Consider the following 25,669-nt stretch of genomic DNA (forward strand, 5'->3'; position numbering starts at 1 on the left):
GGAGGTTTTCACAGATGAAAAGGCTCTTAAACTACATCCAGTAGGACAAGTGAAATTAGCTGTCAGTAACACACAATTCCTAGGATGACCAAATCACCAGCTCCGTGCTGTGGTCCCTGGAATTGGTAATTAGCCAGCCCCATGGGACCACATTCCCACCTGTGATGGGGTCACGGAACTATATCTGGATTCCATCCCCACAGAGGACATGAGGGCCCCTCCATGGGTTCAATTTATCTGAGCAATCCAGGTCTCACCCTGTAACTAGAAGGCAAGAGAAATTAATTGCTCACCTGGGAAAACTGGGCAAAGCTGCGATCCGAAAACAAAGGTACGTGTCCCAAGAGCTCATGGCATATGTCACTGAAAAACAGAAAGCAGAGCTTGGAGGGGAGGAGGGTTTTAGGCCATGCAGGACTCAGTCTTTCTACATGAGCAATGGGCAGAAAGCAACAAGCAACTCATTCAGTCTTATAACCTCATTCCTAAGAATAAGGGGTATGTAAGGCTTGGTATCAGCTGAGACAAGATACAAGAGAGAAAGAAGAAGAGAAAAGAAATGTAAGGGACAGGACAGAGCACAGTGGCCAGGGGATTTTGAGTGCATGCCCAGTGGGAAGCAGAACAAAAGAGCCAGGACTCCTATGGGCAGCCATACACCTGAATGACCTGTGGATCACAAACACTTCCCACCCTGAGTCTTCTCCTTGGGACTGACATTCCTGTACAGATACAATATGCTCAGTTACTCTCCATGGGAACTAAATAACAATAATAGTAGAAGTAATAATAACAGTAACAACAACAATAATAATAGTAATGATGCTCCTCTCTTATCCTGGAGGGGGCTGACATTGGTTACAGAAGAAAACTTACATTTACTTAACACTCTAGGTGCCAGGTTTACTAGGAATAGGTCTTTTCTGATTTCTAGTAATGAATTTTGCAGGCTGGGAAAGATCATTTGGGGTATCCTGCTGGCTGTTCACATAAACTACTTCAGTTCTAGCTGACTAAGGATTTGGCTACATGCAAAAATAAGCAGCATAGTGGCCAGACATTCTGTATCTTCAGCTGAGACCCAACCTAGGCAAAGAGAGATGAGAATCATCTAGACGTGATCCAGGAATTGGGAAGTGTTGAGACAGCGTGGGTGTCACTTGTTCCTATTCCAGTTTGGCATTTCTAGCTCTGACTTTTCTACAATCTCTTTGGAATTTGAATGTGAACTCTCATTCTCTCATCTGAACCTTTGATTCAGAAGATGCCTAAATCTCCAATCAGTACAGTCTATTTGGATGAGGGAAATCCCCAGAAGAGATGAAATTCCCTTGTTGCACTATCATCAAACAATGCAGGCAATGAGTCCTGTGGACCAGCCCACAGTGAGTCCCAGCCTTGTTCTGGGAGCCGGGTGAGATGGAACTCATTATGGCTGGAAGCTGATAGCAAAAGGACAGTACTCACGGTTCTGGTGTATACATGGGCTTAGACCCATGTCTGATGTACTGAGTGCAGTGGAAGACTCGGAAAGCCAGGCCGCCCAAGAAATCCCGAGAAGAAAGCAGGCCAGCCACTGGTCGGAGGCGGAAACCAGTGCAACCTGGGAAGCAAAGGAGAAAGAAAACTCAGAGCACGTCACAGGGAGCCGGAGGGGCCTGAAGACGGCTGGGGAGGAAAGCAGTACGTTCAACTGTCCAAGAGCCCGGACGCTGACGCCCAGCAGACCTGACTTCAAATCTATGCCCTAGTACTTTCTAGCTGGGTGATCTGGGTCAGGTAACTTCACCTCTCTGAGCCTCAGTTGTCTCATGTGCAAAATGTGGGGAGATATTTCTTAGGACTATTCTGAGAATCAGAAGAGCTAATAAGTATAAAAGACTTAGAGCCTAGCACATGGAAACTTCCAATCAATTGAAACTTTCATTATTGTTTTTAGGGTGGAACATTTATTCCTTACTTCTCAGGTTTCCAAAGTAGCAGGGAATTTTCATTCCACTTCCCAGGAGGGAAGAATATGAAAGGAGCACTTCTAGCTTTTCTGCAGCGCTTTCCAAATAGCACATATAGGTCCACGCCATGCGGAACAGTGACTTCTCTGACTGAGGATTTGAGAAGAGGAAATGAATATTCTCAACTTAACCCTCTCTGCCCTTTCTCTCTTGAATGTCCACACAGGAACACATTCTGGTCTGTTCTTGGCCAACCAATGGACTAGATACTGTGCCCGTGAATTAATTGGCAAGTTAGCTTACCTAATCCAGGGGTGAAACATTAGAAAGTTCACTTTGCCTAGACATCTATACCACGTTCTTGAAGCAGCTTCTATCGGTAATAAAGCTGACATTTTGATCACCCATCCTCTGGCTCTTGTATCTGTCTCTCAGTCTCCCTAATTTCAGACTTGAAAGGAGAATGGTAACGACCATGATCATGATAGTAATAGTTAACACTGTATAATACCCACCATGTGTCAGACACAGGTTCAAGCACTTTATATACATGAATTAATACTCATCGTAACTCTAGGAGGCAGAGCTCTTATTCTCTGCACTTTACAGACGGGGGAGCTGAGAAGATGCAGCGATTAAAGCTCTGCCCAAGGGCACAGCTACCAGCACTCTGACTTCAGAGTTTGCTCCTATAATCGCTACTCGATGCTTCTCTTCTACCGCTCATGGGTTCTCAAGGCAGGAACTCTGAAGCAGTTTGCCACTGCCTTCTCCAGTGGGCATCTGGTCCCATCGCTTCATGGCAAATAGATGGGGCAAAGTGGAAACAGTGAGAGACTATTTTCTTGGGCTATAAAATCACTGCAGATGGTGACTGCAGCCATGAAATTAAAAGAAGCTTACTCCTTGGAATAAAAGTTATGACCAACCTAGACAGCATATTAAAAAGCAGAGACATTACTTTGCCAACAAAGGCCTGTCTAGTCAAAGCTATGGTTTTTCCAGTAGTCGTGTATGGATGTGAGAGCTGGACTATAAAGAAAGCTGAGTGCTGAAGAATTGACGCTTTTGAACTGGGGTGTTGGAGAAGACTCTTGAGAGTCCCTTGGACTGCAAGGAGATCCAACCAGTCCATCCTAAAGGAAATCAGTCCCAGATATTCATTGGAAGGACTGATGCTGAAGCTGAAACTCCAATACTTTGGCCACCTGATGTGAAGAACTGACTCACTGGAAAAGACCCTGTTGCTGGGAAAGATTGAAGGCGGGAGGAGAAGGGGACAACAGAGGATGAGATGGTTGGATGGCATCACTGACTTGATGGACAGGAGTTTGAGCAAACCTACGAGTTGGTGATGGACAGGGAAGACTGGCATGCTGCAGTCCATGGGGTCACAAAGAGTCAGACACGACTGAGCGACTGAATTGAACTGTAATTCTGTCCTAGGCACTGGTGCAGTATATAGTCCATTGGTTTCCCTGGTTGCTCAGATGGTAAAGAATTCGCCTTCGGTGCTGAAGATCTAGGTTCAGTCCCCCGGTTGGGAAGATTCCCTGGAGGAGGGCATGGCAACCCACTCCAGTATTCTTGGCTGGAGAATCCCATGGACAGAGGAGCCTGGAGGGCTATAGCTCATGGGGTTGCAAACACTCAGACACTAGAATGACTTAGCACACACTTCTCTCCCACCCTTACCTGCCACCCCACCAGTTGGTGGCACAGTGGTAAAGAATCTAGCTGCCAATGCAGGAGACATGGGTTCAATCCCTGGGTCAGGAAGATCCCCTGGAGGAGGAAATGGCAACCCATTCCAGTATTCTTGCCTGGAAAATTCCATGGACAGAGGAGCCTGGTGGGCTACAGTCTTTGGGGTTGCAAAAGAGTCAGACATGACTGAGTGCACACACACACACACCTACTAGTATTACTGTTATATTCTTCTTGTTATTGGCCATAGCAACACAAGTAATTAGCCAAAGAATATCTTTAAGATTCCTTTGTCCCTCGGCTTCTGTGTCTTAGACCCTCAGGTTGAAGTTCATTTTGCTTGAGCCTGCTCCTCTCTTTATCTGAATAGTAAAGACCCTAAATAGAAGGGGTTCAAAAGGTCATCCAACTCACTCCCCATCTAGTCCAGCTCCCACGTCCCTCCCTATCAAGAAGCTTCCCTGACTTCCTTCCCTAGAGCTGGTCACACCGTCTCTGCATAGCTCTGAGGCATAGAAAACTCTTCCTTCTATAACCCTGTGACCTGACTCCCTAATTTCCCACATTTTACCTAGCACATGGTAGGTGTTTAACATGTGTTGACTGTCTATCTTGGTTTTGCTGAGTCAACAGCTCCTGGCAGAAAGGAAAATAGTTTTCTCCCCTGAAATGATGGGCAGGTCAGTTCGATCACCTGTTTACCTACTGAGTTACTCAGATTCCAGTGCAGCCCAAACTCAGTGAGCCCCTAATATACATGAGCGCTAAGCTTTCATGTTCAATATTTTATTTCATTCTCATAGTTTCCCTATAAGAAAGACTAAATGGTGGATGGTCTCCATTTGACAAATGACTAAACTCAGGAAGGTTCTCCCAACTAGAGAGGATCAAAACAAGATTCCAGAGACCAGATGAATAGACTTAGGGCTCAGATCTCTTGGCACAAATAGTGCATGTCTTACCCAAATGCACACTGCAGCCAACTCATAATATAGCAGGAGCTGCGGGGAGAACCGTGACTAGGCACCTTGGGCTTTGAGTATTAAACAATCCTTTCAGGGATACAGGCATGGCAAAATCCACACCAGATGCCTTTTCTTGGGTGACAGTGTTCTACTGGTGGGGCCTGGCAGGGAGGCAGAGCCCAGCAGTGAAATACTCATTTTCTTGGGAGAATCAACCTGCCTGCATCAGCTCGCACACACTCACACTTGCCTAAATTTCCTTCTTTGCCCCTTTCCATCCCTAGCCCCCAACCTTTTGACCAGGATGTGCACTTACTCTGCAGAAACTGAGAAACCTCTTCGAGCTGGGGAATATTATCTTCGCGGAAGCCGCAATACTTTTCCAGAAGGGGGAAAATGTGGTTGTGCTCATAGCAAGCATGGGTCTTATACAAGGACTTCAGGGTCCTGAACACCGTCCCCCATGTTTTCTTTTCTTCCTCCGTATATTCCACTTGCGGAATGGGCTGCCCGCTAGGAAACAGACATGAAATATTTGTCAGCAGCAGGGCAGGTGCAGAGGAGAGGGTGAAGGAGCTTGGGCAGAGCTCCTTCTCTGGAGCTCTGAGTCCATGGGTCCAGAGTCTGTGAGCTGCCACCCCAGATGACAGTGGATTTCCTATTTCATAAGTTATTTGAAAGAGGAAAATTCCACTTCTTGACATAGGAAACATTCACGTGACTTGGTTAAGCAAGGACAGAAGCTTGCAACCTTACCCACTGCACCAAGGATTTCTTCTCATTTTGGGAAGCCACTGGGCTTTTCTGCTCTCCTATCTCCTACTCTTTACCCAGTGTGGAAATGCACTTACTTTCAGAAGCCTATAACATAAATGTGCAAAGTAGCAGGGATAGATAACAGGAGGGTGGGGGCTGAGACAAGTGAAGAATACACCCTCTTTCTGAACAAACGGATCCAAGCTCAAGCAAAACAGTAATGTTTTGTATTGTCAACTAAAGCAACCATACTTGTGGGCTCAAGTGGATTTACTATACGCACCATGAGTTTGAGATCCCTTGTTGAGTGGGCATAAACTTGCTGGATTTGGTATTTCTGCCCCCAGGATGTTATAAGGATATTTAAATGCATGCTAGGTATAAGATCTGCTTACCCAGCATCTGTTGCTATGATATAATAAAACTATAGAGAGCTTGCTAAAGTACATATGTTGGACCTCATACCCTGAACCCGTGGGGCAGGGGAGAGCCCAGGCTTCTGGATTCCAATATACTCCCAGGTGGCACTCTATTATCTGAGTTTCATTAGTTCAAAAGGTCCTTTTGAAAACCAGCTAAGAGTGAGCTGTGTTCTGAACAGCAAAAAACAAAAACCAAACAAAGCTTGACTTCAAAGACCCGTGACTGTTCTCTGGGCTGCCGGCCTGTTTCCTAACAGGGTACACAGTGTCTGGGACAAGGCAAGACTGTTTACCTTATAATTATGGATCATCTTCAGGCTCCAAACTAGGCCTCTCTTGCCCTTTCAGAGTTGTAGCTCTTCCAAAGACATTAAAGCAAAGTCACTGTTATGTTCCAGGGAGTGATGAGCAGCGGGTAGGGGGAAAAGACCAATTTTTGCTTAAGAATGAAAAGCCCAGAGGGTCTATAATGGCTTAGGAACTGTGAAAAGAACAGCACATAAGACCTGGCTACAGAGGCACCATTGTTTCAGGGTTAAGTGCTGATGAAGGGAAAGAATAGGCTTTGGAAAGGGACAGAGGTAAGTAGACAGCTTTGCTCTACCATTGGCTGAGTGGCCTCAGGCAATTTAGTAAACCTCTCTGAGCCTCTACAGCCAGGACATGGGCTAATAACAAGTAACTCTTTGAAGGGTATGGTGGAGAGGTAAGTGAAATGCTATGCATAAAGTACCTAATACTGGTGCTGACAAACAATCCCATTGGATAGTCGGAAATTATCATCATAACAGATTCTCATTTAGAAAGCAAAGTCTCTGCTATAACAGCAACACATTCTCAAGAGATTGTAACATATTAGGTAATGAGATATCCCCTGGGCTGACATTTGCTGTTCCAGGGTTCCATACCCATTCCCATTCTTCCAGGAAAGCCCCCTTCTCCCCTCTCAGCCTGCAGGTTCAAGTAAGAGGAGACTCCACCCCTCCTACCTTCAGAGGTGGGCATGTGACCAGGCCTGGCCAATTAGAGTGTCTCATTTCCCTGGCCACAGTGATTGGCCGAGAGATGGGCCCATTTCCTGATCAGAGCCAATGAGACTCAGTGAAAGAACTTTCGGTGATTCTGTTGGAAAGAGATAGAACCTCTAGCCAGATTGTGGTGTCAGCCTAGAGGGGCTGCGTCCACTTCTGAGAGAGAAGAGGCCAGTGCTTCAGAGCAAGGTCACTACAGAGGACACCAGAGTCAGGGGGAAGGAAGGAGAACGAGATGCGGAGTCCTAGATCCACCTCAACTATTCTCTTTACACTCTGCACTTATAGGAGCCAATGAAACACCCCTTTTGTTTCAATTCAGTTGTGGCTATAAGATAAAAATTCTTATAGACCATTTAGCATATTCTTTGATAAAATTCTAAAGTCTAAGTCCCACCCCAGAAACATAATCAAACTCTACAGCAGCTGCCTTCTAAGTGGGTCTAGACACAGCCCCTAGCTCCATCTTTGACTTGGTACTTTGAATCTTTACTGTCATAGGATCTCCTAGGTTCATGCATTCATTCAACAAATATTTATTGAACACCCATGATGTTCTGGGAATATTTATTGCTGTTTAATCACTAAATCATGTGACCTTGCTAGGCTCCTCTGTCCATCCATGGTCTACTTAGGAATTAAATTCTGCACATTTGCTTCCATCTTCTGCTTCCACCAAGAGACCTAGGTTCCACAAGATCCTCAGTCTTTGAATATATCATCAATTACCTTATCAAACTATCATCTCATGAAGTAAAATAAACTAAGATATTTGAGGAAAATTATTAATTTGGCTTGAAATAAAAATTATCAAATGAGCTTGAAATAAGATTTCAGCCAATTGGAATCTCTCTTCAAAAAAAAAAACACATATTTTAAGGAGAAGATACTGGTTTTGAATTATTGCACCAACCAAAGATGGCATTCAAGATAGTCCAGCACCTATAGTCCAGGAAAGTTATCAGCTTCCTCACTCAGTCTAATTTTACACCAAGTCCCCATACATGTAATCATTACCAAGGCAAATAATTTGGGGCCCCTAAACACAAGAGTAATTTGACAGTACCTCTTCAAACTGATGTTTTAAGACTTTTGGTAAATATTCTTAGGGAGGAGCCAGTGCATCACATGGTGGGTGGGCCAAGAAGAGGTTGCTGACAGGGTTTAGCTGCTTCCTGACTGCCTCCAGTAACTCAGTTCTGGACCCAAATATATATATCTTAGAACAAAAGCCCTGTTTCTAGCCACACCTGCCCTCCTGTTCACTTTCCTCATTCTCTTGGGCTGATAAACTCCTACTCCATCTTCTGTTCCCAGTCCAAATGTCACTTCCTCTAACCAATCTCTCCAGTCAGAATTAAAGTTCCCAATTATATGGCCTCGTGACACCCGTGTTTTGACTTTGGTCATACTGATTGCATTTATTGTTCTTTTTGTCATTGTCTGTCTTTCTCAATCATCCCCAGAGGACATGGAGTTTGTTGGTCTTGCTCTTGGCATGTGTCCCAGAACAGAGTAAACACACTGGATCAACTGATCCTGTGAGTCTATGACTCAAGGGGCAGGATTCTGACCTCCATGTGGGAGGATGACTGGGTAGGTGTTACAGACCAGAATGTGGGGCTGTTGGCATGGAGGCTGGCAGAGCCCAGGAAGAGGGTCAAAACTGGGTCTTGAAAGGCATGATGATTTCTGGGGTAGGAGGAGGAGGCCAGAGGAGACTGAGACGAAGCCTGAAAGAGGAAGGAGGGAAACCTGCAGAGAGTAGAACAGAGTTTATTCTCCTCATGGACAGCAGTTCTGCTCCATCAGACACCGTGAACTCTGAGTGAGTGAACACTGAACCGCTGCTCCTACGCGAAATGCAGGACCCAGATCACAATTTCAACTCATAATCCCATCCTTGTCTTGCGTGTGACTTTGTTTAAAGACACCTCACTTAATGTATATGGTTGATTCATTCACACTGAACTCACAGCCAGCAGCACTACAGCCCAGGACTGCAGGAAGCGTATTGAACACACATTTTCCCCATTAGACATGTCAGAGCCATCCTGTACTCAAGACCATGAGACAGACTTTCAGCTCTATGCTGGAGGGCCATTTTAAACAACAAAATTACCAACCCAAAGAACAAAAAGTCAACAAACATGATTCTGAAGAGACCTCAAAAGAAACACATGTTTACAGTAGAAAAGCCGAAACAAGAAGGCAGTGTTGCCTTGTTTGACCTCAGTTGGAGACTGATGCATCAGGAGACTCCCATTTTTCCTTGCTCTGTGCATATCTGGAGATTAGAGTGGGAATGCCCTGAGTTTGTGGGGGTCTCAAATCAGTGTAAGCAAGTAACTTTCAAAGAATGAGAATCAGCTGTAACAGATGCTGAGATAAAAGACAAAAGCAAAGAAGGAAGGGATGGAAAATAGCATCAGAAGCGCAAAAGAGATGAGCGGAGATGAGGTCAGAAACAGGCTTTAAATTGGAGGACAAGTTCAGTCCCTAATGAGACATATGACCTTCAGTACATCACTTAACCATTTGGGTTTCATCTATACAAGGCGATTCCCTGGTAGCTCAGCTGGTAAAGAATCGCCTGCAATGTGGGAGACTTGGGTTCAATCCCTGGGTTGGGAAGATCCCCTGAAGAAGGGAATGGCAAACCACTACAGCATTCTTGCCTGGAGAATTCCATGAAAAGAGGAGACTGGCAGGTTCATGGGGTCGCAAAGAGTTGGACACAGCTGAGCGACTTTCACTTCACTATTCAGTTCAGTCACTCAGTCATATCCAACTCTTTGTGACCCCATGGACTGGGGCATGCCAGACTTCCCTTGGCCATCACCAACTCCTGGAGCTTGCTCAAACTCCTGTCCATCCTGTCAGTGATGCCATCCAGCCATCTCACTCTCTGTCGTCCCCTTCTCTTCCTGCCTTCAATCTTTCCCTGCATCAGGATCTTTTCCAAAGTACTGGAGTTTCAGCTTCAGCATCAGTCCTTTCAATGACTATTCAGGACTGATTTCCTTTAGGATGGACTGGTTGTATCTCCTTGTTATCCAAGAGACTCTCACGAGTCTTCTCTAACACTACAGTTCAGAAGCATCAGTTCTTCAGTGCTCAGTATTCTTTACGGTCCAACTCTCACATCCATACTTGACTAATGGAAAAACCATAGCTTTGACTAGATGGACCTTGTCAGTAAAGCAATCTCTCTATTTTTAATATGTTGTCTAGGTTTGTCATATCTTTTCTTCCAAAGAGCAAGTGTCTTTTAATTTCACTTCACTACATGAGGTGAATTCACTACATGAAGTGAATTTCACTTCACTAAATCCTAAAGGATGATGCTGTGAAAGTGCTGCACTCAATATGTCAGCAAATTTGGAAAACTCAGCAGTGGCCACAGGACTGGAAAAGGTCAGTTTTCATTCTAATCCCAAAGAAAGGCAATCCCAAAGAATGCTCAAACTACCGCACAATTACACTCATCTCCCACGCTAGTAAAGTAATGCTCAAAATTCTCCAAGCCAGGCTTCAGCAATATGTGAACCATGAACTTCCAGATGTTCAAGCTGGTTTTAGAAAAGGCAGAGGAACCAGAGATCAAATTGCCAACATCTGCTGGATCATCAAAAAAGCAAGAAAGTTCCAGAAAAACATCTATTTCTGCTTTATTGACTATGCCAAAGCCTTTGACTGTGTGGATCACAATAAACTGTGGAAACTTCTGAAAGAGATGGGAATACCGGACCACCTGACCTGCCTCTTGAGAAACCTGTATGCAGGTCAGGAAGCAACAGTTAGAACTGGACATGGAACAACAGACTGGTTCCAAATAGGAAAAGGAGTATGTCAAGGCTGTATATTGTCACCCTGCTTATATAACTTGTATGCAGAGTATATCATGAGAAGTGCTGTGCTGGAGGAAGCACAAGCTGGAATCAAGATTGCCAGGAGAAATATCAATAACCTCAGATATGCAGATGACATCACCCTTATGGCAGAAAGTGAAGAAGAACTAAAGAATCTCTTGATTAAAGTGAAAGAGGAGAGTGAAAAAGTTGGGTTAAAGCTCAACATTCAGAAAACTAAGATCATGGCATCCGGTCCCTGTTTCATGGCAAACAGATGGGGAAACAGTGGAAACAGTGACAGATTTTATTTTGGGGGGCTCCAAAATCACTGCAGATGGTGACTGCAGCCATGAAATTAAAAGACACTTACTCTTTGGAAGAAAAGTTATGACCACCTAGACAGCAGGTGGTCATAAAGCAGAGACACTATTAAAAAGCAGACATTACTTTGTCCACAAAGGTCCATCTAGTCAAGGCTATGGTTTTTCCAGTGGTCATGTATAGATGTGAGAGTTGAACTATAAAGAAAGCTGAGTGCCGAAGAATTGATGCTTTTGAACTGTGGTGTTGGAGAAGACTCTTCAGAGTCCCTTGGACTGCAAGGAGATCCAACCAGTCCATCCTAAAGGAGATCAGTCCTGTGTGTTCATTGGAAGGACTGATGTTGAAGCTGAAACTCCAATACTTTGGCCACCTCATGTGAAGAGCTGACTCATTTGAAAAGACCCTGATGCTGGGAAAGACTGAGGGCAGGAAGAGAAGGGGACGACAGAGGATGAGATGGTTGGATGACATCACCCACTCAATGGACATGGGTTTGAGTAGACTCTGGGAGTTGATGATGGACAGGGAGGCCTGGCGTGCTGCGGTTCATGGGTCACAAAAGAGTCAGACACGACTGAATGACTGAACTGAACTGAACTGAACTGAATATGAGGTGCAAAACTGCCTGAAAATATCTGGTGTGCCTTTGAGTACCAGCCATCTCTGGATGGTTTTCAGTAGCCAATTTAACTCATGACCATCCAGAATCATGAGGCATTCAACCAATTCCATACTTCTTCACCAGGTATAATATTTTTATGGAAAAGAGGTGGTTTGAGTTTCTCCCCTTCAAGTCCCAACAGCCAAGAAGGAGTGAATGCACCCCATAAGGAACTCTTGGGACATCTGGAGAAGCATGGTCTCCTGACTTGGAGAGTTCCTAGACACTCAAGGAAGTGGTTGAGAATGACTTTGTGGTTAAAAAAGCCTGAGTTCAAAACCAGTCTCTGCCACCTTCTAGTTCTATGACTTTGGCAAGTTATTTACTGGGATGTTCTAAAGCTTTAGTTTTTCCATCTGAAAAATGGGGAGTTATTATTAAGACTAAATGGAATTATGTACATTAAGCATTTAACAAGGCCTCGGACATAGCAAAGAGATTTAACATGACCTATTATTATTGACTATCTGAAGAAGGGCTCTTGTCTGTACCTGATGTGCCCACCTGACCATGATGGGACAGGGGAGAGAGGTCACCACATTCTGTGATTCCTGCTCGCCACAAGCCAAAGTCCAGCTGGCTCTAGACATGACTAAGGTCAGCACTGTTCTGGATCCTTCTACTACCAGGACTCATTCAGATAAAGGAATTTTCTCATTTTCTCTGGAAGCCTTTCCCTTGTGAAGGTCGTTTTTATTCCATGTACAGAATGTGAGCATCTCCTTTATCTCCCCCATAGTCTAGCAAAGCTGTTAAAGTCCCATCACCTCAGAGTTCTAAACCCTATATGTTTCTTCTTGAGCACGTCTTTTCTCACACCCTTAACTCAGGAATGGAGCTCAGGTCCCCAGACACTAAGTTTCACATGGGAGCATTTCAGTAGTTCCCCAGAACTCAAAATAGCAAAACAATTCTCTTCCCAAATAACATTTGATATTTGCGTTTTCCTCTGGCTAAAATCTGGTGGAATCCCAGAGAGAAAAAAATAAACTCATTCTAAAATTGCTCTTTGCATGTGGGTCAGATCAGATAAAAGTATAACCCTGAGGCTTGGCTCTCCTGAAACCTCCAATGATTCACTAATTCAGTAAAGCAGCCAACTCCTTAAATGTAAATACTTCTTTCTCCTTCTTCCGGGTTTAATGCAGAAATACCAGAGGCTCTTTTATTCAGGACTGAGGCCTGTCATAATTATGTCAAATGTCACTGCGTAATTACACAACAAGGCTTGGGAGAGAGCTGGGCCCTGGTGCAGGGGGTAATACTGTTTTATTGGTGACTTTTTAATGTGTGTTATTAAAGGGAGGATTTAAACATACACAAACATGCACAGAGGGAAGGATTCTTCAAGCTGGTATTTTCCAGCTTTGGGCAAAGGAGAGTATGGTCTTCTCCCCATCCCCCACCAACACGCAGAGCAGACTTACTGTCTATAGTTGTAGGCAATGTCAGCGAATTGCTTCCGTCTTGCTCGGTATACAGGATCTTTAAATCCCTAGGAAGAAAGGAGAACTTGATTTCTGCAGGCTTTGAAACCTGGCCTATCTCCATCTATGAATGGGGGCCTTTGACCACTGACAGTCCATTTTGCCTTCCCCTGATTATACTCTGAAAATAAAGTCTCAGTTAATCTGAGCATAAATTGTCCCACAAGATATCATGAGTGACACATTACTAGCCACACTTTCAATTCAATGTGAGCTCTGCCTTGGGATTCCTAAGCCCAAATGGTGTCTGGGTTTTAAAGAAATCTCATCTAGAGCATTTCAAATCTAAAAATGTACTAAATTAGGCAGAGGTCTTAGGATAAATGTCTATGAAGAAGATATACAATAGCCACTCAACTCCTGACCAATGGCATGAGTCCAGCACTGCCTCCTAACTTCTTAATAGACTAAAAGGTAAATGTTTACTGGTATTGCAATTTTTAAAAATACCATTTATTCAGTGTCTATTATGTGTCAGTCTGTGCATGCTAGGAACTTGTAACTCTCACAAGAAACAGGTAAGGTAAACCAGTGTGCTGATCCCTTTCTTTCCAGAATAAACGGTGGTTCAGAGAAGAGCAATCCAGTAAAGATAAATTAGGATTTGAATCACTCAGCTCCATACTATTTTTACTTCACTTCAGGAAATGTCAGCCTTTACAACTTGGCAGGGGCCTGACTAACTAAGATTCTGCCCCAGGGCATAAAAAGGATGATACTAGTCTCTCCTCTGAAGCTGACCGGCAGGCAGCCTTTCCCCAACTATTTGTAAACATTTCTGAGTGAAAACAGGCCAAGAGTATCTTTCAGTGTTGGGGGTTGGGGAAGGTCACATCCTAGAGTTGGAGATGATCCCAATTGGTTAAAAGGACATTTTCCTTATGTTTTCTTCTTGGAGTTTCATCATTTCAGGTCTTCATTTAATGCATTTCAAGTTTATTTTTTGAGTGGTGTAAGACAGGGGTCTAATTTCATTCTTTTGCATAGAATATCCAGTTTTCCCAGCACCATCTATGGAAGAGACTATCCTTTCCCCATTGAGTATTCTTCACTCCCTTATCAAATACTAGTTGACTATATGTGCATGAGTCGATTTCCAGGCTCTTAATCTGTTCCATTAGTTCATCTGTCTGTTTTTATGCCCATACTAAAATGTCTTGATTGCTATAGCTTTGTAATATAGCTTGAAATCAGGGCATGTAATTCCTCTAGCTTTGTTCTTTCTCAGGATTGCTCCTTGATCTTGGACTAGAAAATCAATTTTTTTAATATGACACCAAAAGCACAAGCAACAAAAGCAAAAGTAAATAAGTGGGACTGCATCAAACAGAAAAGCTTCTGCACAGCAAAAGGAACAATTAACCAAATGAAAAGGCAATCAATAAAATAGGAGAAAATATTTGCAAACTCTTCATCAGCTAAGGAATTAATATCCAAAATATACAAGAAACTCAAACAACTCAATAGACAAAAATCAAATAGTCTGATTTAAAAATAGGCAGAGGATCAAAACAGGCATTTTTCCAAAGAAGACAAACAAATGGCCAACAGGTACATGAAGAGATGCTCAACATCACTAATCATCAGTAAGATGAAACTAAAATCACAACGAGCTATCACTTCATATCTGTTAGAATAGCTATTATCAAAAAGAGGAGTGTTGGCAAGAATGTGGAGAAAAGGAACCCTTTGTGTACTATTGATGGGAATGTAAATTGGTATAACTCCTTTGGAAAACAGTATGGAGGTTCCTGAAAAAATTAAAAATAGAACTACCATATGATCCAGCAATCCTGCTTGTATATATATATCCAAAGGAAATAAAATCACTCTTAGAGAGGTACCTGTACCTCTATGACCACTGCATCCCCATTCAAACAGTCAAGATACAGAAATAAACCAAGTGTTCGCTGACAGATAAATGGATAATGTGGTACATATATACAATGGGATATTGTTCATCCATAAAAGAGAAGGAAAAACCTTCTGACAACATGGTGGAACTTGAGAGCATTTTACTAAGTGAAATAAGTTAGAGAAAGACCAAGTACTGTATGACATCACTTATATGTGGAATCTAAAAAGGCCAAATTCATAGGCAGAAAGTAGACTGGTGGTTGCCAGAGGGTGGAGAGTGGGAGAAACAGGGAGATATTGGTTAAAGGGTCAAACTTCAAGTTACAAGATGAACAAGTTCTAGGGATCTAACGTACGGAATGATGACTATAGTCAAAATACTACTCTTTATACCTGAAGGGTGATAAGAGAGTAGATCTTAAATGTTTTCACCACAGGGAAAGAATGGTAATTATGTGAGAAGATAGAGGTGCTAACTAACATTATAATATATATAGTAATCACATATGGCAATCATTTTACAATATACACACATATCAAATCAGCATGTTGTAAGTCCAAACTTACATGATGCTATATGTCAATTATATTTCAAAAAAGCTAGAAAAAAGGCCATTTTCCAAAAAAATTTGATTGTAATCTGTATTTTAGTTAAACAAGATAACCAGTGTCATCACTCTAGAACTTGCTTTGTTCCCTCCAAGCATCTACCAATAAACCATGCCATCCAACACTTTAGCTTGCAATTTCTGTGTCCCACCATCCCTCCAAACCAAGGCATTAATGAATCAACAGCAAAGGTTTATGCCATGGAGAGTAATATTTAAAGATTCTTTTTAAAGGATAAGTACACCCTGACTTTCAGATATTGTTTTCTGCTTCACTTGATTGGTTGGTTGGTTATTGTGTTCATTTGTTTCATAAAACCCAACTCCACCAGTAATTCCAAAGAACCAGGGGTCCGTGTATATAATGCAATTTCACCTGAGTATCCATAGCACATAGAGTCTGGTTGGCATATGGAAAGAACCACCAACACTTGTTAAAACAGAGGAGGAAGAAAAGGATAAGGGGAAAGGAGGGATAAATAGTGGGGGAGATGAAGGAAGGGGAGAAAGGAGTTCCCTAGTTTGTTTCCTTGGATATTTATATTTTTTTGAGAAAAAGAAAAATCTAAATGTTTCACACTGAAAAAAGTAAAGTAAAATTTCCATATTATTTAGTTTTTCACTCCAAAACTAAATTTCAAATTAAGCAATTATTCAGCTTAGATAATTTTTCAGTTATCCATAACATAGTTATTACAATGTATAACTACAGTGTTTTCCCTCAAGCACTGAATGATTTTAAATCATTAACTACAGGCAGGAAAGCATAGGAATCTGAAAACCTAAAACTACTGCTGGACCCAGTTCTTCTGGAAGAAAGTAAGTTGCTTTGGGACAACACAGTAAGAAAACTGGACTCTATTTGTCTTCCCTGGCAGTGCGCTGGTGAAGACTCCACACTCTCAGTGCAGGGGCCGTGGGGTCAGTCCTCGTCACGGAAGGTCCCACATGCCCTGTGGTGTGTCCAAAAATAAATAAATAAAAATAAATTAAAGAAAATTGGGCTCTATCATTTTATTTCCAAGCAGCGCTAACAAACACTTTGAGGAACCCGTCTACTGGGCTAAATGAAGAACATATCTCCAAACTTAAAGACTCAGAATTTAACCTTAATGTTGTCAGTCATTAATGCTTGACTTACAGTCATCCTCACTACAAGTCCTATTTAATGGTCATGGCTTTGCCCAGACCCTAAATACAAAGCATAGGATTTGCACTTGTAAAGTTGCCTTGGAGAATATCTATTTTTATGTTTTGATGTGGATATACAGAAAGTGAAGCCCATAGAGCCATTGGCCGAGGGGCCCTTAACTGCATGAAACAGTTTGGGTTTTCTGGTCCAAGCAGGTGGTGAGATGTGGTTTGAAGTCTGAGATAGTTACCCAGGGAGAGGAGTGAAGAATTAAAATTCGCTTAACCGGTGGATTTCCGCCTTATTATGCTGTCTCCAGAATGGGATGCCCATGACAATTTCTCTTACATTTGGCTCATTTTTCTTTTACCTTCAATGTATTTTGTCTAGATAGTTTCAAGATTTTTCATCAATTAAACAGAAAAAGAAACACAGAAGTACAGAACAGACTTTTGAACTCCGTGGGAGAAGGTGAGGGTGGGATGTTTCAAAAGAACAGCATGTATATTATCTATGGTGAATCAGATCACTAGCCCAGGTGGGATGCATGAGACGAGTGCTCGGGCCTGGTGCACTGGGAGGACCCAGAGGAGTCGGGTGGAGAGGGAGGTGGGAGGGGGGATCGGGATGGGGAATACGTGTAACTCAATGGCTGATTCGTGTCAATGTATGACAAAACCCACTGAAATGTTGTGAAGTAATTGGCCTCCAACTAATAAAATAAAATTAAAAAAAAAAAATAATAATAAAAAATAAAAGCTTAACATAAAATTGTATCTGCAGTAGGTAGCAACTATGTCAGAGGGATTATTTAAATAGAATAAAAACAATGATAGAGTAAATACACCCAAATCCAATCAATGATATGAGATGGGAACTCTTATCCTTCTGTGCCATTTAGGCTTCTAAATGTATTTTTAATGTGTAAAAATACACGGTATTTTTTTTTTACTGTGAATGTGGGTTTTTTTTCCCTCCTCTTTTTTTTTGCAGTTGGGTTTATTTTATTGTTTCATTTTTATTTATTTATTTGAAGGATAATTGATTTACAATATCATGTTAATTTCAGGTATACGGCACAGTGATTCAGTTATACATTTATATATATGTATATATATATATAAGATATATATGTATATAAGATATATGCATATGTATATATATAAGATATATATGTATATAAGATATATACATACATATATCTTTTTCAGATTTTCCCCTTATAGGTTATTATAAAATATTAAGTATAGTTTCCTGTGCTATATAGTGAGTGAGTGAGTGAGTGAGTGAAGTCGCTCAGTCGTGTCTGACTCTTTGCGACCCCATGGATTGTAGCCTACCGGGCTCCTCCGTCCGTGGGATTCTCCAGGCAAGAATATTGGAACAGGTTGCCATTTCCTTCTCCAGGGGATCTTCCCGACCCAGGGATCAAACCCAGGTCTCCCGCATTGGAGGCAGACGCTTTAACCTCTGAGTCACTAGGGAAGCCCATCTATTTTATATATAGCAATGTGTATATATCAATCTCTGGTGGTTCATTGGTAAAGAATCTGCCTGCCAATGCAGGAGACACAGGTTCAATCCCTGGGTCAGGAAGATCCCATGGAGAAGGAAATGGTAACCCACTCCAGTTGCCTGGGAAATCACATGGACGGAGGAGATTGGTGGGCTACAGTCACAAGAGAGAGGTCATCACAAAAGAGTTGGACGCAATATAGTGACTAAACAACATATGTTAATCCCAACTTGAAAATTTCTCTTGGCATGCATGCTCAGTCACTTCAGTTGTGTCCAACTCTTCGCAACCACATGGGCTATAGCCTACCGGCTCCTCTGTCCGCAGGATTCACCAGGCAAAAACACTGGAGTGGGTTGCCATGCCCTCCTCCAGGGGATCTTCCTGACCCAGGGATTGAACCAGCGTCTCCTACACTGCAGGCGAATTCTTTACTGCTGAGCCACTGGGGAAGCCCAATTTATCTCTACCCCTTTTATAATTAGAAAAAAAGGAAAATAATATTAAAAGCCCACCTCAAATCATTATGGGAATGGACAGAAGATTGATACAGTGAGCTATATCAACACATCCAAATATAATATTATTATATTTTATATTGCATAATATATGCTATTATATGTCATTTATATAATTATGTATACTATTATTTTATAAAGATTTTCTATATGGGAAGTTTTCTAACTATGGCCTTTTCCAACTTCGAGTTTCTTAGAAGTTCATTATCAATGTACAAAGGAACTCTGCCAACTAGGCAGCACAGATTTCTGTTCTGTTACCAGCAAAAGAGATCTGCAGCCTTGGAGCCCACCTCTCGGGCATTTGGCCTTGCATCCCCTGGCTGCCAGGTGGCCACAGGGCCCTGTGACCACGCGGAAGACACTCTGAATTAGGCTACGGTTGGTGATGACTAATCATCCCATCTCAATTTAGACTAATAGCAGCAATTTCGGTAGGACTGCATATAATTTATTTATAATCACCCTGTCTCAATTAAGCTAATAGCAGCAATTTTGGTTGCACTGCATGTAACCAAGTATGTTTTGACAGGAAAATACATTGTTGGTGAAGTAGTGGTGGGGGGAGGTGGAAGAGAGGCATAGTGGATGGGAAGATGCTGAGAGAAGTCTACCGGATGCAAACTGCAACGTCAACCTGGAATCTCTCGCCTTAATCTCAGCAACTTTTTCACTTGGGGTGTTGAACAGTATGATTTTGCTTCAGCAGGGTTGACTTACAGAAGGACTGAGTCATGTCTGACTGTTTGCGACCCTGTGGAGTGTAGCCTGCCAGGCTCCTCTCTTCCATGGGATTCTCCAGTCAAGAAGGTTGGAGGAGGTTGCCGTGCCCTCCTCCAGGGGATCTTCCCGACCCAGGGATCAAACCTTTGTCTCTGGAATTGCAGGCAGACTATTTACCCCTGAGCCACCAGGGAAGCCCTTACAGAAGATTAGTAAGTAGCAAAGCATTTATTTTGTGATCAACTTGCAGATGACTTCTGTCCAACAGAAAACACTCGTGGTTGTGACTTTGTTGTTTTATAGGACATTAATCACATGTACCCATCTTTGTAATCTCATTCCAGCATCCCATTTTTCAGTGACCATGTATGTTTTCATCTCTTATCTTCCTTTGCACTGTCCTTGCCATCTTATTGTTTTCCTTACTCCAGAGTTCATAGATTTGGAGAGATGCTCACTATCTACCTATATGACAGTTGTTTTTAACTTTTTAAAAGTTATGCTTTGACAGAGCAGCTTGGTAGAAGCACAAGGAGTGTTTGATGACTCAACTCTCTGACTAATCCTTAGAATAGATCTTGACAGGACCCTGGGGTGGAGAAGGTTGGATGGGCAAAGGAAAAAGGAAAGAGGAGTATTGGAAAGATAGCCCTGCTTTCAGGAAAGAGCAAGGCTCTGCTTGGAGAGCAGGGAAACTCAGCATCTATGTTCTGGAAAGACTGAAAAGCAATTTGAGAGACTTAAATCAAGAAGTAGAAAGAGACACAGAAAAGCAGTTGTATCGGCTAGTGTTTTCCCCACCGGAGAGCCTCCCCTCATGCAGACCTTCAGTTTAGAAGCAGGTACAGGTGCCAGGAAAACTGGAAGGGGGATCTATGGGGTTAGGGTCTGTGTGGCAGGGGCTGCTGGTGGTCCCCAAGATCTGAGCCCTCTTGCTTTCAGACAGCATTGCTAAACCACAGTTCCTGGTCTTTTTTTCAGGGAGCAGCAACCCTGTGACTGAGCTGCAGGCAGTAGAGGGAAGTGAAGGGATGTGAGTCATCCTGGACCACAACAACCTCCCAGGAGCAATTCTCCCATGCCTGGCAGAATGGAGACGGCTCCCAGGACCCAGATGACGGTGCCACCACTAGATCAAAGGAGACTTGATCTCTGCAGGACTCTGGGAGGAAACTTCCCTTTTGACCTACACTGGAAATGAACTTTTACTGGGTTAATTCATAGAGATTTGGGGGTTGTTTGATAAGCATTTGGCCCTATTGATCAGTACTTTGGTCACCTGATGGGAAGGGCCGACTCACTGGAAAAGACCTTAAGGCTGGGAAAGATTGAAGGCAGGAGGAGAAGAGGGCAGCAGAGGATGAGATGGTTGGATGGCATCACGGACTCAATGGACATGAATCTGAGCAAACTCCGGGGGAGAGTGAAAGACAGGGAAGCCTGGTGCGCTGCAGTCCATGGGGTTGCAAAGAGTCAGACACAACTCAGCAACTGGACAACTATTGACCTTGACACTAGAGGGCTCATCTCGGATCTCCCTCTTTCCACAAGTCCTCCCAAACCATTCTAGTCCACAGGGACCTTAGAACTGATAGTATGTACTATCTGACTCTTTAAACCTGATGTTTAATCATGTACTTTGTGTGTTGTGATTTTACCAAATATTACTCAAACTATGTTTCATGTTACACTACCATTCAAGATAGTGTCGCTAGGTATTCCATGAAAAGGGGGTTCCATGGGTAAATAAATTTAAGGAACATTAGGTTGAATGGGTTTCATTTTTATAGAATTTTCCAAAGCCTCTAGTGAGATAATGGAACTTATAGATGCTTAAAATGAGAGTCTAGAATACAGACTTCATTCCTTGATCATGAGAATTTTTTTCAAAGACTACAGTTTGAGAACTAGGCAATGAATTTATTTCAAGCTGATACTGTGTTCAAAGTATAAAACCCAGTGCACACAGTTCTGCAGCATCAGTATGAAAAACTTGACCAGGAGAAAGAGGTCAGGAGGAAGGCTTTCGGGAAGCCAAGATATGTGAGCTGGGCCTTAAAAGATGAAAAGACAGGTTTGCCAGCAGGCAAAGAAATAAGATACGCTTTTTACCATAAAAATACGATTTATCAGGATGAGACGATAAGAAAAAAATAACCCAGGGAAATGAAATGACATGGACAGGAGCACAGAGGCTGGGAGACGTCAGAGGAAGGAGAGTCCATTTTAGAAACGGGGATCAAACAGACCCATTTGAGAGATTTCCCTGGTGATCCAGTGGCTAAGACTCCGTGTTCCCAATGCAGGGGGCCCTCAGTTCGATCCCTGGTCAGGGCACTAGACCTCACGAGACCCAAAGCGGCCAAATTAATTAATGATCTAAAAAACAAAAACTAGACCCATTTGAATTCCGCCTGGCAGACTGTATCCTAGCCCCCTCTGGCATCCGTTTGGGAAGATTGACACCCCTCCCTGCTCTACCCCACGACCGAAGGCCTGTGGAGGGCAGGAGGACCCAGGTCTCACTAATCATTTCCACCCCCTTTCCTCTACACAGCCTGGGACGCAGTCCACACACATGTGAGGCCAGACAGCCCTCTGGTCTGAGTTGTCGCCTCTGAAAATGAGAAAATCCAATCCTCCCAGGGAGGTCATAACACTGAAATTTCGAACATGCGGGTAAAGTACTCAGCACAGTGTCTGGCACGCAGTCCTCACTGGAGAAACATCAGCTGTGAATATTGTTTGCTTAATCAGTGTTTGTGGAGGGGAGAAGGGTGGCGGGGGAGGCGGGAGAGAGCGGGGAAGAAGGCAGGTGAGCTGGCCCCTTCCCCAGTCCCGCCTGGCCGACGCCGAGAGGCAGGTGCCCTCCACCCTGCATTCGGGAGCAAGTCTTCCTTGGCCTCCTTTCCCAAAGGGGCTGTTTTGAAGGCCCTGAAGTGAGATGCCGGGCCAGGCGTCAGGGCGCCCTGCCAAGGGCAGGGGTCAGCCTGAACACCCGGGGACCGGGAGGGACAGAGGGTCCTTTCGGGAAGAACGCCCGAGCCGCTCCCCGCGGCGAGGCCAGGCCCTGCGGGGAAGCACCCTGGAGGGCTTTCTCTGTCCTTGGCCCGCGAGTTCCCCGGATCTGATAAGTCACAGAGAGGAACACAGCGAGCCTGGCCTCCTCACCAGGGGGACCGTGTACCTGATAAATCGTATTTTTATGGTAAAAAGCATGACATGAAGAGGCCAGAGAGCCAGAGACACGGGCTGGGTCTGTAAAGAAAATGAACTCCAGGGAGTGTAAGACCAGCCCCGCCTCTGAGGAGACACGAGGGTAAGGAGTGGAACGGGCCGTTTCTGAGGACTGGCCTCTTCCCCGCTGCTCCGAGGGAGCCAGCACGTGGCCGAGGGAAGGGACAGGGAGCCCGGCGGGAGGCGGGGAGCTTGGGGAGACGGGAAAGCATCCCGGGGACCGGCTCAGGGTGGCCGGACAGCATTTCTGAGAAACGGAGTCTTTGGAGATGCTCGTCTCCCTGGGCAGGAGGCAAAGTGGGTCTGCCCTAGACGTGTCACGGGGCGTGTAGAGCATCTTCTTCTGTGCCCCCCCTTCCCTGGGCTCCACTCAGCCCTTTCTACGCAGGAAGATGGGACGAGATTCCAAATGCTGCATCTTTACCTCTAGCTTTCGCAGGGAGCAGGTGTTTAAGTCATAGATATGAGGAGCCCGAAATCCAGTTTCTATTCTTAAATAACTTCACAAATAAGAATCAAAGAAGCTCTGGGAAGTTTACACAAAGATGCACAGGCAGGAGGATTCACTGCCGAATTATCCTAAAATAATGAAACCTCCTACAAGCTTCCTGTTGGGGGCAGGTTAGTACACTGACTTAAAATATGTATATTCCTGCTGTGTGTGTGCATGCTCAGTCGTGTCCGACTCTTCGTGACCCCACAGACAGTAGCCCGCCAGGCTCCTCTGTCCAAGGGATTTCCCAGATAAGAATACTGGAGTGGGTGGTCATTTCCTACTGTCGAGGATTGTCCCGACCCAGGGATCGAACCCAAGTCTCCTGCATCTCCTGCATTTGGCAGGCAGAATCTTTACCACTGCACCACCTGGGCAGTGCCATGTGTGTCCAAATAAATTAACTAATAAAATATTGATGATTTTGGACAGTATAATAGGTGATTTTTTGTTTTGAAGTATAGGAGCTGGGGGAAATTCACTTTTGCTTCAGCTTATAAAACACTTTCTCCGTGTTGAAAAAAAAATGCAGAATAGAACCTAGAGAAAAAAGAGAAATAACTGAGATTAGGGATGATCTTCGTATTCTTCCTCATGCTTTTCTGCACTTTTGAGTCCACTCTAAGGGGCTTACTATCTGCACTGGAACAAGCAACAACTGTTCATATTTTAAAAGGCTAGCCTGCCCACCTAGCTTGCTCTGTCTCTGTAAAAGGGCCTGAATTTCTGACACTGGTTAGACTTCTGTCCTCAGGTACTATGAGCACAGATGGAACAGTGGAAGAATATAAAGTTTAGGATGACTTAGGAAAGTCATTTACTCTTGTTGTGACTCAGTGACTCTGTCTGTATAATAGGAGCATCAGCTTTTCTTACTGAAAAGAGCCTTTGTGAAGAGAAAGTTCACAACCTGCTCAGCTGTAAAGACCACATAGCTGAGACGGAGAAGAAAACAGAGTCCTGATAAAATGCAGAGGCTCTAAGTGAGTTACAGTAACCATCGCCAATGAAAACAGCCTCCAAGTCGTTTAAAGATCGAGGAACCATTTGCCTGGTCGGAGAACAAATGACAGTCAACACGATGATGGCATTTCTCACCTCCAGGTTGCTCCTTCTAGAGTCCTCTGCCCTAAAAAGGAGAATAAGACTCCAACCCTGGTCCTCTACTTAAAAATACTAATGGACGCAGGATACAGTCAAATGTTCTGTCTGATACATCAGGTCTTTTAAAATCTGACCATAACCCACTGCCCAGCTTCACCTCCTGACACTCTCACACCCTCACGCCTAACACCTCAACCCAGTCATTCACCAAATACTGCTGTTGTTCAATAACTGAGTTGTTTCTGACTCTTGGCGCCCCATGGACGTCAGCATGCCAGGCTCCCCTGTCTTTTACCATTTCCTGGAGTTTACTCAGATTCATGTCCAAATATTCCAGACACTTTCAGGACTCTGGCCCTTTGCATACGCTATCCCCTTGGCTCATAGAGTCTCTTGGCTCCTTATATGACGAGCATCTTGTTCTCGGGCTTTGAAGTCCAGTTCCAGGTCACCACTCCCCACTGCCCCACTGTACCTGGTGGAGTTGTTAGTAGTAGAGTGTTGCCCAAGCCCTTGATGTACACTCTGCGGTAGGACCAAATCAGAAAGAAAGGTGATTTACATATGTGCATGTGTGTTTCTGTGCAGGTGTGGATACACATCCCTTACATACATACATAATAAATAAATAATAGTTTCTGGATGGTGATCTGTGTTTGCTTCAAAGAGAACCATGATAATGATGATGTCTAAGTAGACGCTCAGTACATGTTTGGTGCTACAAGCAAACAAAGACACACTCTCCAAACGGGGCGGAGGGTGGAGGGAGGGACTCAGGGCGCCTCGTGGGCGGGGCCGCGGGCTCACCGGGTGATCGGCGTCCAGTTCGGCTCCGTAGCTGAGAATCTGGTTGGCAAAGTTGTCGAGTTCCTGAATGGTTCTTGGAAACCAGGGCACTGCAACAGAGAAAGGGTAAAGGCCTGATTCACCGATGGTGAGACGTGGCCAAAGGCCTCGCCAAGATCAGGAGCGGGGTCAGCTCCAATGAGGCCAGCCCATGGTGCTGGCAAGCAGAGCACAGATAACCCCCAAAACCTATTCAAAAGTCAAATCTCATTTTCCTCGGAAACCAAATCTATATATTTATTGGCTTATTCAACACTGAAGTTGAATAAGCCAGTAACAAAACCTGACAATAGCTTAAGCGTATATCACGATGGTTTGATAGACATACACATTGTTAGAGGATTCCCCCCATCTGGTTAATTAACACATCCATCACCACACATATTTATCTTTTGAGGGTTCTATTCTCTTCGCAAATTTCAACAATATAGTACAGAGTTATTGACTATAGTCACCATGTTTTACATTAGATCCTC

General features: G+C 43.8%; 1 protein-coding gene across 1 annotated transcript in view; it reads right to left on the minus strand.

The window, feature by feature from the left end:
* Window positions 1-25,669, minus strand: part of PAH (phenylalanine hydroxylase) — a 78,770-nt gene that overhangs the window by 13,392 nt on the left and 39,709 nt on the right. Inside the window, exons 4-8 of the mRNA XM_065921098.1 lie at window positions 25,155-25,243; window positions 13,100-13,167; window positions 4,941-5,137; window positions 1,468-1,603; window positions 294-363 (exon numbers count right to left, since the gene is read on the minus strand). Of these exons, the coding sequence (XP_065777170.1) occupies window positions 294-363; window positions 1,468-1,603; window positions 4,941-5,137; window positions 13,100-13,167; window positions 25,155-25,243 (560 nt within the window). The remainder of the gene's footprint in view (window positions 1-293; window positions 364-1,467; window positions 1,604-4,940; window positions 5,138-13,099; window positions 13,168-25,154; window positions 25,244-25,669) is intronic.

Source organism: Muntiacus reevesi, chromosome 1 (assembly GCF_963930625.1).
Source record: "Muntiacus reevesi chromosome 1, mMunRee1.1, whole genome shotgun sequence".
NCBI classification, from domain to species: Eukaryota; Metazoa; Chordata; class Mammalia; order Artiodactyla; family Cervidae; genus Muntiacus; species Muntiacus reevesi.